We start from the raw sequence: 11,952 nt of genomic DNA, 5'->3' as shown, positions 1-11,952 counted from the left end.
CCCAGTAATCCTTGTCTGGGTTGCACACTAGCCTCCTGTCAATTACTAATTGCAAGTGAACCAAAGAACTGGGGTTGGGAGCAACATGGACTCAACTACTTGAACCACCTGCTACCTCCCAGGGTGTGCATTAGCAGGAAGCTGCATGGGAAGTGGAGTAGCTGGGCCTGGAACCCAGGCACTCTGATATGGGATGCCGGTGCCCCAAGCAGGGACATAACCACTGGACCAAATATGGCCCCTGTTTCTTACCCTGGTACTCACTTATAGCCAGTGATCAGAGTCTTGCCGGTTGTGAAACTCCTAGGGAGAGGATGTAGGACAGCTGGATTCTTTTGGGGAGGCTCTGCTTTTAGGTGGATAAAGGGAGTTCAGGGAGAAAAAACAGCATTCACTGTGGTATGTTCTGGATCCCTTCAGCAAACAGAGGTAAATATACACATTTGGACAGGCTGTGGCCAGCTCAGTAAGTCCGTGGCCACCACTGCTACCACCAAGGCCTCTGTCCTGTTCTCTTATCCCAAAACATGCCCTAGTTCCCATCATCCGGCCCCTCTTACCTACAGCCAATGGAAGTTCAATATAATCAATGAATGCTTTCCTCTCTCAAAGTTTCATTATAAAAATGCTCAACCGGGGCTTGCGCCGTGGCTCACTTGGTTAATCTTCCGCCTTTGGCGCCAGCATCCCATATGGGCACCGGGTTCTAGTCCTGGTTGTTCCTCTTCCAGGCCAGCTCTCTGCTGTGGCCCGGGAGTGCAGTGGAGGATGGCCCAAGTGCTTGGGCCCCTGCACCTGCATGGGAGACCAGGAGAAGCACCTGGCTCCTTTGGGGGGTGAAGCAACGGAAGGAAGACCTTTCTCTCTGTCTCTCTCTCTCTCTCACTGTCTAACTCTGTCAAAAAAAAAAAAAAAATGCTCAACGTACCCAGGTATTTCAAAAAGTCCATGGAGAATCAGATCTAAAGCTAAGTTTACTTTGGTGCAGACTTTTTTTTTTTTTTTAAGATTTATTTGAAAGTCAGAGTTACACAGAGAGAGAAGGAGAGGCAGAGAGAGAGAGAGAGGTCCTTCATCCACTGGTTCACCCCCAAGAGGGCCGCAATGGCCAGAACTGTGCCAATCCAAAGCCAGGAGCCAGGAGCCTCCTCCGGGTCTCTCATGTGGGCGCAGGAGCCCAAGGACCCGGGCCATCCTCCACTGCCCTCCAGGCCACAGCAGAGAGCTGGATCGGAAGTGGAGTAACTGAGACTGGAACCGGTGCCCACATGGGATGCCAACACTGCAGGCGGCGACTCCAGCCACCACGTCACAGCACCAGTCCCGCAGACAGTTTTTGAAACAGTTTTTGTTCCAGCTCTCTTCTGCCTGTTTCTATCTGTAAGACCAACCCCCTGTCCTCAGGGCACCAGAACACTCATCCTATCTGTTGAAGCAGAGAGCCCAATTCTAGAATTGAAAATAAAGCCAAGTAAGATCTGCAAGCTCAATGGCTGTGATTTTTCTCCTTTGACACTGGGACTGTCAGGACACAGAAGCCTGACTTCACTGGTTAGAGGAAAAGGAGGTGATAAACTAGAGCCCAACAACGCACACAACTCTCCGTGAATGAAGAAAAAGGGGATGGAGGGTGGGGGGCGAGGCAGGATTTTCCTCGAGAAGAAATCTCAAGCGAAGCTGAAGACAGGAAAGGCTGTTCTCTAACCAGGGCGGAATCCTGACTGGAAGAGCCCGGTTTTACACTTGATTCAGGGTCCAGAACAAAGAGGGGAAGGCTTGGGGCCCGGCACTGTGGTGGGTTAAAGCCAAACGGGCGCCGATTCGAGTCCTGGCTGCTCCACTTCCGATCCAGCTCCCTGCTATGGCCTGGAAAAGCAGTAGAAGATGGCACAAGTGCTTGGACCCCTGCACCCGTGTGGGAGACCTGGAAGAATCTCCTGGCTCCTGGCTTCAGATAGGCTCAGTTCCGGCCGTTGTGGCCATGTGGGGAGTGAACCAGCGGATGGAAGATCTTTCTCTCTCTCTCTCTGTAACTCTGTTTTTCAAATAAATAAGTAAATCTTTAAAAAAAAAAAAAAAAGAGGGGAAGGCTTGCACTGAGTAGAGGACTGAGGCGGGAAGAGGGCGATGAGAAGCAGCCACGCCCGCAGCACTGGGAGGAAACAGCACACTGGGGGTCCAGGCCCAGGCCAGCTGCAGGCCGCAGACCCTCTCCGCCTCTCCCATGTGTCTCTGGACCCTAGAGGCACTGGGGTTGTCTGGGGTGTGGCATCGACCTGTTCATTCTTTCAGAGCAGCGGTTCTCACCGTGTAGTCTGCATCGGTCACCAGGAGGGCTTATTAAAGCAGACCGCGGGCCCCTCTATACAGAAAGATTCTGAGTCAGGAGGTCTAAGCTGATTCCTGGAAATGAGCAGTTACAGCGCGTCCCAGTCCCCAGTCTAGGAACCACTGTCCTAGAAAATAACTGACTATCCCAGGAAGGTTCTAGAAGAGCGGTTCATGGGCTTCTGTACTCTACTTTGGAAAGTAGTAAATATTCACTCTTACCAGAGAAGGGCAGCAGTGCGGTAGGTGTGTCCTCTGTGCGGGTTAGTCCAGGAGGGCCAAGCGCAGCCTACAGGATTAACGCCCAGGCCTGCGTCCGCCCAGGGGAGGAAGGCAGGGGCAAGGCAAGAACTCTTCAGAGATGCTACGGGAGCCTTGGGGAGCAATCACTGAGCCGGGCGCGGAGAGCAAGCAGGCTGCCTCATGAGGGTATGGGGGCAGTTTGGAGGTGGAGAACGGCGCTCTGTCAGCAGGACTAGCACCAGCGAAGAACCCAGGTAGAAGAAAGTACAGTAAGCATCTGCACACACGTGCGGAGAGCGTACAGGTTCACGGAAGGCGCCTGTGCAAGCCGAGCAAAGAGCTCCCCACCCTTGTTCAGGCTCTCGCTGTAGGCTGGCTTTGGTTGCAAACCTCCCGGTCCACGCCTACCTTGCTCACTCGCAGCAGCGCCACCTAAGGCCTGTAGGGTGCGCTCGTCCCAGTGCTCGCCCCGCTCTCGGCTGGCCTGCGCCTGCGCACGGCTTCTGCCCCGCTGCGAAGGGGTGAGGCCTGTCCACGCCTGCGCACTCGTGGACTAAGATGGCGGCGGCGGCGGCGGCGGCGGCGGCGGCGGCCAGGCGGGGCTGGGGAGCTGCGGCTGCTGCCGCGGGGCTGCGCAGTCGGTAGGTGATGGGCCGGGAACTCGGAGGAGGCGTGGCTCTGCACCTGTCCCGCCGAGCGGTCGCCGCCTCGCCGGTCGTGTCAAGGTCGGGGAGCAGGGACGGGGCGCGTCTGATGGCGCCTCCCCCGGTCGCCGCAGGTCGGGGTTTAGTGGTGAGGGGCACGGCTGTCGGTGGGACGGCGCCGCGCCTCGCCTCGGGCTCCGACCTGCGGCCCACTGCCTGCGCTCGGGGGGCCCGGGGGCCCGCGGAGCCGGGTGTGGACACAGGGCAGGAGCTGGTTTTGAGTCGTGTTTAAACACGAAATCAGAATGTCGCATCAAAAAGAACACACCTCGTCTCATTCCTCACTTCCCGGTGAGGCCCAGAGAGGGGCGTGACTGTCCAGAGCCACACAGCCTAGCTTGCAAGGGTTGCAACTCCAAGGCGACTCGAGACCCCTAAACTCCCCTCTCCCCTAAGCCCACGCCGCTCCTTTGTTTTCCCCTTGCCCTGGTCCCTTTAGGAGTTTTGCTTCCTAAAGACGCCGGTCAGCATCAGTCCGAGGACATGTGTGGGTGTCTGGTCGTGATTTTTACTTAAAGAGAAACAGGAGGCCAGCGCCGCGGCTCAACAGGCTAATCCTCCGCCTTGCGGCGCCGGCACACCGGGTTCTAGTCCCGGTCAGGGCGCCGGATTCTGTCCCGGTTGCTCCTCTTCCAGGCCAGCTCTCTGCTATGGCCCGGGAAGGCAGTGGAGGATGGCCCAAGTGCTTGGGCCCTGCACCCCATGGGAGACCAGGAGAAGCACCTGGCTCCTGGCTTCGGATCAGCGCGATGCGGCGGCCATTGGAGGGTGAACCAACGGAAAAAGGAAGACCTTTCTCTCTGTCTCTCTCTCTCACTGGCCACTCTGCCTGTCAAAAAAAAAAAAAAAAAAAACAACAGGGAGTTTGGCCTCTTGACCAGTGCTAACGCTGCTCTTGCCGTTTCAGTGCGTTTCTTAGCTGCGGGAATTTTGTTGGTTACCCAGTCTGCCCTTCAGATGTATCAGTAGGTATCTTCCTTGACTAGTTGTACTCGGTTTTCTGAAAAACTTTCAACTTCTCTCTGTCCGAATGTGCTTATGTAGTCACTCTGCTGCCTTCTCCGTGGGCTGAAGGGGCAGGAATACTGGTCTTCCAGTGTGTTTCCAAGTTCCAGAGTATGCCCAGAGAGCCTTCGCGAGTGCAAGTAAGGGCGTTTCAAGCAGCGATTGCACAGAGTGACAACGGTAGCAGCTACCGTTTCTGAACTCGGACTGCAAGGCCTGGCACTGGTGTAAGCGCTGCACATGGACTCCAGGAGCTGTCATCCCAGCCTTTAAGAGGCAGCTGTGAGGAATGAGGCGGAGTGCTAGTACCTGGGAACACAGGAAGATACTCTCTCCCTTAATGAGCTTGCAATCCAGCAAAAAACAAAACGACAAATGAGAAAACAATGAGCCCTGTCGTAGAGTCCTATAATTTAAAGTCGTGTCCTACCTAGCTGCGGCCAGCTCTCTAGAGGGAGGGAGGGAGGCCTCGCAGAGTCCGTAATTCCCCTCCAGTGTTGTTTCCATGATGTCACTGATGCTGTCTCTGTTGTGACTTCTCAGTGCCAGTCCTTCAGTCGCTCCAGCAACATCTAGGAAACTTTCTATGGTTATGGTACCACAGTGTGCCAGTAAAGGAGCCTTTTGTTTATAAATCTCATTTAAAGATTACTAAAAGTAGGAAAAAATTTTAGGTAATCTGTATTCCACTTAAGTGGTACTTATTCTTCCTTTGTAACAAACAGTATTCTGTTTTTGTAAAAAAAAAAAAAAAAAAGTGATGTAGCCCGATCGTCACTTCCTGTCTATAATAGAGAAGTGTGTGTGTGTGTGTTTTGAGGTTATTATAGGTGTTTGGCCTAGTGGCTGGGATGCCTGCATCCCATATCAGTGACTTGGGTTTGATGCCCACCAGCAACTCTTGACTTCCTACTAATGCAGACGCTAGGAGGCAGCAGTGATGACTCAAGAAATTGGGTTCCTTGGGGCCGGCGCCGTGGCTCACTTGGTTAATCCTCTGCCTGTGGCGCCGGCATCCCATATGGGCTCAGGGTTCTAGTCCTGGTTGCTCCTCTTCCAGTCCAGCTCTCTGCTGTGGCCTGGAAGGCAGTGGAGGATGGCCCAAGTGCTTGGGCCCCTGCACCCGCATGGGAGGCCAGGAGGAAGCTCTTGGCTTCAGATCGGCGTAGCTCTGGCCGTAGCAGTCATTTGGGGGGTGAACCAACGGAAGGAGGACCTTTCTCTCTGTCTCTCCCTCTCACTGTCTATAACTCTACCTATCAAATAAACAAAATAATAAATAAATAAAAGAAATTGTGTTCCTGACACTCACTTGGGTCTTGGATTGAATTCCACATTTTTTCTTCAGCCAGCCCCTTCCAGGCCAGTGCAGGCATTTTGAATATTGAACCAGTGGTCGGGAACTCTCTCTCTCTGACTCTTCCGCTTTGTCAAATAAGTAAAGATTTTAAGAAGTGCTTATGTGTATTCTCACAAAAGTGACTCCTGTGCTTAAAATTTTTCTGTGGCTTTTGTGAAGTGTCAGTCGTAGTGGATATTAATATATATATTTTTAAAGATCTGTGTACTTATTTGAAAGGCAGAATGAAGGAGAGATCCTTGGTCTGCTGGTTCACTCCTCAAATGGCCACAATGGCCCAGGAAGCCAGGAGCCGGGAGTTCCATCCCAGTTTCCCATGTGGGTGCCAGGGATCCAAGCACTCGGGCCTTCGCAGTCACCTCAGCAGGGAGCTGTATCAGATTAGAAGTGGAGCAGCAGGGACACAAACTGGTGCCCATATGGGATGCCGGCCCTGTAAGCAGAGGCTTAATCTACACCACAGTACCGGCCCCAGTTTAAAACGTTGTTGCTGGGTCTGGCATTGTAGACAATGAGCTAAGCTGACATCTGCAAAGCTGGCATCCCATATGGAGTGCTGGTTCGTGTCATTGCTACTCCACTTCTTTTTTTTTTTTTTTTTTTTAATAATTTTTTTATTTATTTATTTTTTTATTTTTGACAGGCAGAGTGGACAGAGAGAGAGAGACAGAGAGAAAGGTCTTCCTTTTGCCGTTGGTTCACCCTCCAATGGCCACCGCGGTAGCGCGCTGCGGCCGGCGCACCACGCTGATCCGATGGCAGGAGCCAGGTGCTTCTCCTGGTCTCCCATGGGGTGCAGGACCCAAGCACTTGGGCCATCCTCCACTGCACTCCCTGGCCACAGCAGAGAGCTGGCCTGGAAGAGGGGCAACCGGGACAGAATCCGGTGCCCCGACCGGGACTAGAACCCGGTGTGCCGGCGCCGCAAGGCGGAGGATTAGCCTAGTGAGCCGCGGCGCCTGCCGCTACTCCACTTCTGATCTGGTCTAGCTTCCTGTTGATGCGCCTGCGAAGGCGGCAGAGGATGGCCCAAGTACTTAGGCCCCTGCACCCCCATGAGAGATCAGGAAGAAGCTCCTGGCTCCTGGCTTAGCCTGGCCCAGCATTGTGGGCATTTGGGGAGTGAGCCAGCAAGTGGAAGATGTCTCTCTCCTCTCTCTATATTAAAAAAAATAAAGTTAGGGGCCAGCGCTGTGGTGTAGCAGATAAAGCTGCTGCCTGCAGTGCCGGCATCCTATGTGGGCACTGGTTGGAGTCCCGGCTGCTCCACTTCCGATCCAGTTCTCTGATAGGGCCTGGGAAGGCAGTGGAACAGGGCTCAAGTCCTTGGGCCCCTGCACCCGCATAGGAGATCCAGAGGAAGCTCTTGGCTCCTGGCTTCCGATCAGCACTGCTCTGGCCGTTGTGGCCATTTGGGGAGTGAACCAGCAGATGGAAGACCTCTCCCCGTCCTCTCCACACACACACCCCCCGCCCCGTCTGCCCCTCTATAACTCGGCCTTACAAATAGATAAATAAATCTTTAAAAAAAAAAAGTTAAATTAAAAAAAAAAAGATAGCATTTTAAACTGATTTTTTTTTTTTTTTTTTTTTTTTGAGACAGGCAGAGTGGATAGTGAGAGAGACAGACAGAGAGAAAGGTCTTCCTTTTTGCCGTTGGTTCACCCTCCAATGGCCGCTGCGGCCGGCGCATTCTCGCTGATCCAAAGCTTGGAGCCAGGTGCTTCTCCTGGTCTCCCATGCGGGTGCAGGGCCCAAGCACTTGGGCCATCCTCCACTGCCTTCCCGGGCCATAGCAGAGAGCTGGCCTGGAAGAGGGGCAACTGGGACAGAATCCGGCACCCCGACCGGGACTACGGGACTAGAACCCAGTGTGGCGGTGCCGCAAGGCAGAGGATTAGCCTGTTGAGCCACGGCGCCGGTCTAAACTGATTTTTAAAGCAACTTTACATCAGGGTTCTAGAGTTTTTCACTACTAAATTCTCTTTTTATTTCCTTTTCTGGCAACATTTGCTTTTCTTTTCTCCTTTTTTTTTTTTTTTTTTTTTTGACAGGCAGAGTGGACAGTGAGAGAGAGACAGAGAGAAAGGTCTTCCTTTGCCGTTGGTTCACCCTCCAATGGCCGCCGCGGTAGCGCGCTGCGGCCGGCGCACCACGCTGTTCCGATGGCAGGAGCCAGGTGCTTATCCTGGTCTCCCATGGGGTGCAGAGCCCAAGCACCTGGGCCATCCTCCACTGCACTCCCTGGCCACAGCAGAGAGCTGGCCTGGAAGAGGGGCAACCGGGACAGGATCGGTGCCCCAACCAGGACTAGAACCCGGTGTGCCGGCGCCGCAAGGCGGAGGATTAGCCTGTTGAGCCACGGCGCCGGCCTCTCCTTTTGTTTTTAATTTGTCAAAACTATGAAAAATAGTTGACGCTTCTTAGCAGAATGAAATAAGAACACGAGGTTAATGTTTCCAGTCTAAAAGCTTGTAAAGATTGCTGACTGCTCTAGCAGTTGGGAGGGCAAAAGTGCACTTTCTATTAGACTTTTTGAAGAATTGAGATACTTTCTTCCATCTGCTGATTTACTCCCCAAAACGTACGAAATAGCCAGCTGGGCCAGGCTGAAGCCAGGGGCCCAGATCTCAATCTGGGTCTCCCTTGTGGGTAGCCAGGAACCAATGACTTGAGCCATCATTTGCTGTCTCCCAGGTGCACATTAGCAGGAAGCTGGAATCAGAAGCAGAGCCAGGACTCAAACCCAGGTACTCTGATATGACATACACATGTCCCAAGCAGTGTCTCAACTACTATTCACCACCCCCCCATGAAGACTTCACTGTAATATACATCCTTTCCTTATCAGTTTTAAACCATGTGCTTCTATTTGTTAGTTTTAAATTTTCTTAAAGATGAAATAAAAGTTAAAAGTTCTTTGAATTCTTTATCCATAGCTAGGAGTGTGGGACTATAGGTTGTAAATGACAAATGTAGATGCATTTGTTCTTGCATCTGAATGTTAATACTATCCTGTGTAGACCCAGTTATCAAGGCTATGAGTTTCCATTTGAGTACTGTTTTTTAATTCATTGTACATATTGCTTACCTAGTTAAGTGGAAAAGATGTTAATATAAAGTGAAAAGCAGGTCTGTAACTATTTTTATTGCTAGTTAGGCTTAAATTTTACATATGTCTTTTTGGGGATCAGTAGTAACTAAAAGATGAGATCTCTTAAAATGCCATTTATTGTCTTTAAATGTAGATTCTGTCATGTGATGATGAATCCATACATCATTAAGAAAAAGCCTCTGCATCAATTTGTCCGAAAACCTATTTTCCCATTGCCTGCAGCCTTATGTAATAATTCAGGTAAATTTTTACATCTTTTAGAGCAAATCATGTTTCAGAAACAGAGCTGTGCTAGGATTTTGTGGGTCAAAAAAAATGGGGCTTTGTAAATTTTCTATTCAGAAACCTGTATCTTAAAACTGTAACACCACATTTTACTGCAATTATTTGTGACAACGTTGTCTAGTGGGTCTGTGAAATTTCAGGGTCTTGTACAATATACCTGTGGAAGTCAAGAGTTGCTCAGTAATTTATTTCTGAAATGAAAATATAAAAAAATTGACAGAGGATTTGTTTCAAAGAATCTTGTATTTTGAGCTACTGCTTTCCTTATTTTGCTACAAATACCCCCTAAAATTAGTAAATTTCTGGCTTTCATCCAGATCTTAGAATGGAGGATTTTCTTTTTTTTTTGTCAAAATTAATTTCCAGGGTTTTGTTGACGATCTTACTGATCTTCTGTTTTTTTTTATTTATTTGAAAGTCAGAGTTACACAGAGAGAGAAGGAGAGGCAGAGAGAGAGAGAGAGGTCTTCTGTCCTCTGGTTCACTCCCCAATTGGCCGCAATGTCTGGAGCTGAGCCAATCCAAAGCCAGAAGCCAAGAGCCTCCTCCGGATCTCCCACCTGGGTGCAGAGGCCCAAGGACTTGGGCCATTGTCCACTGCTTTCCCAGGCCATAGCAGAAAGCTGGATCGGAAGTGGAGAAGCCGGGACTCCAACTAGCGTCCATATACTGGCACTGCAAGGAGGCAGCTTTACCTGCTATGCCACAGCACTGGTGCAGATCTTACTGATTTTCTCTCTCTTTTTTTTTTTTTTTTTAAGGCACAGTATTTTTTTTTTTTAAGATTTATTTATTTATTTGAAAGTCAGAGTTATACAGAGAGAAGGAGAGGCAGAGAGAGAGAGAGGTCTTCCATCTGTTGGTTCACTCCCCAATTGGCCACAACAGCTGGAATTGCGCCATTCTGAAGCCAGAAGCCCGGAGCCTCCTCCGAGTCTCCCATGTGGGTGCAGGGGCCCAAACACTTGGGCCATACGCCTCAGTGCCAGCCCCAAAAATGATTTTTTTAGAAGAGTTATTGATTTATTTGAGAGGCAGAATTACAGACAGAGGGAGAGACAGACAGACACACACAGGGAGAAAGGTCTTCCATCTGTTGGTTCATTCCCCAAGTGGCCACAGTGGCCACAGCAGCATTGATCCTAAGCCAGGAGCCAGGAGCTCTTCTGGGTCTCCCACGCGGGAACAGGGGCCCAAGCGCTTGGGCCATCTTCCACTGCTTTCCCAGGCCATAGTAGAGAGTTGTATCAGAAAAGGATCAGCTGGGACTCGAGCCAGTGCCCAAATGGGATGCCAGTGCCACAATACTGGCCCCTGAAAATGATGTGAAACATAACTACTGTAATGTGGTTAGGGAAGCTTGGGGACAGAGTGATTGTGTATGTGTGTGTGTGTGTGTGTAAATGCACACCTGTGTGTGGTGGTGGAGCTCGAAGCATGTGCATTGAGCCTAGTGTTTCAGCAATGCCTTGAACATCTTCCTGTGGCCATACTCTGGAAGGTGGCTGACTGGCCCGGGGCATGAGCTGAATTAGGATGGAGACTATCTTTTCTGGAGACTGAGGCAAGTGTTTGCCTGTAGGCTTGTGTGTCTCCCAGGGTCACAGAAGAGTTTACTTGTAAATGTTTAGTAATTCAATGGAGAAAACAACTTTATTGAATTTTTAAATTTTGTAGGACTGAAATATATTGCCATCTGGACTTTCAAATTGGAAACCCACTCATTTAGCTGACACTGACTTTAATCATCATTAATCTATATTATATCTATCATATTAATCTATATTTTGGGGAGCATATGCCTACCTTGAAGTACCTGTTAGTTATTACCAAACATAATAAGAAAAACTATATATCTTCTCATAACTCATGACACTTTAGAAACATCTTTCTGGACAATGGACTTGGGGTCATTTTTGAAATATTTAATTAAACCCAATTTAGATTATAATTGGAATGATTTTGTTAAATAACTATTTAGTTTAGTCTTGGAGTATGCATTTGGTACAGCTGTTAAGATGCTGCTTGGGACTCCCCCGTCTGTGACAGAGTGTCTGAGTGTGAGCCCTGTCTCTGGTTCCTAATCCAACTTTCTGCTAATGTGTATGCTGGGAGGCAGCAGGTTGTGGTCCACATGCTTTGATCCCTGTCGTCCACATGTGATGCCCAGACTGAGTTCCAGGCTCCTGGCGTGGGTCTGGCTCAGGCTTGCCTGTTGTAGGCATTTGGGAGTGAACCAGCAGATGGAAGATATCTATCTGTCTCAGGCTTTCCTTCTCTGTCTCTTTGCCTTTAAAATATAAATAAATAAAAATTTTAAATGGCAGTAATAGTACCTTTATAGGGTTGTTAAAGGCAGAAATACATTTAAAGTACTTGAATCTGCATTTGATGTGTAATAAGCCAATAATAAATATTTGTTATTGTAAGTAGCTAGCATGTAATAAGCCAATAATAAATATTTGTTATTATAAGTGGCTAACTTTATTGTCTTTAAAATATTGGTGGCATTTTGGAAAGTAGAGAATATTACCTTTTACTATATTAAGAATGTAGTGATAATGACCTATGATTATGGTTACAATACCCATTGGCACCACAATCCCAAGAAGGATATGAATAAGACAGAAGACTCCTGAATGGTGATGTGCCTTGTTGTGTACCTGCAGGGGATAAATGGAATCTGTGGGTAACAGTTACTTAAATAATCAGAGTGCTAATATACAATCCATGTAGTTATCCTAAATATTTTGGTATGTTTCTTTCTTGTTTTTATAAATTCTTATATATGTCAGTTGGGCATTAAAGACTTCTTATCTTTTTCCCAATTTTTCTTCCTTCTTCTTTCTTTGAAAATGAGCACTTCTTTGTGGAAATCTTTATCTAGAATAGAGTTGGTCTTCTGTATATAA

At 49.2% G+C, this 11,952-nt stretch overlaps 1 protein-coding gene across 2 annotated transcripts in view; it reads left to right on the top strand.

Moving 5' to 3' along the window:
• The first annotated feature begins 3,138 nt into the window (after positions 1 to 3,138).
• NFU1 (NFU1 iron-sulfur cluster scaffold) overlaps positions 3,139 to 11,952 on the top strand; it is a 35,534-nt gene continuing 26,720 nt past the window's right edge. The window contains exons 1-2 of one of the 2 annotated variants that reach the window (XM_062208701.1): positions 3,139 to 3,212; positions 8,889 to 8,995. In XM_062208701.1, coding sequence (XP_062064685.1) covers positions 8,902 to 8,995 — 94 coding nt within the window. In that variant the 5' untranslated portion in view covers positions 3,139 to 3,212; positions 8,889 to 8,901. Of the gene's footprint in view, positions 3,213 to 8,345; positions 8,391 to 8,888; positions 8,996 to 11,952 lie in introns of those variants that run through there. The other variant, XM_062208702.1, reaches the window with a different exon arrangement.

This window comes from Lepus europaeus, chromosome 13, assembly GCF_033115175.1.
Source record: "Lepus europaeus isolate LE1 chromosome 13, mLepTim1.pri, whole genome shotgun sequence".
Classification (NCBI taxonomy): domain Eukaryota; kingdom Metazoa; phylum Chordata; class Mammalia; order Lagomorpha; family Leporidae; genus Lepus; species Lepus europaeus.
This window is presented reverse-complemented; position numbering and strand designations above follow the sequence as displayed.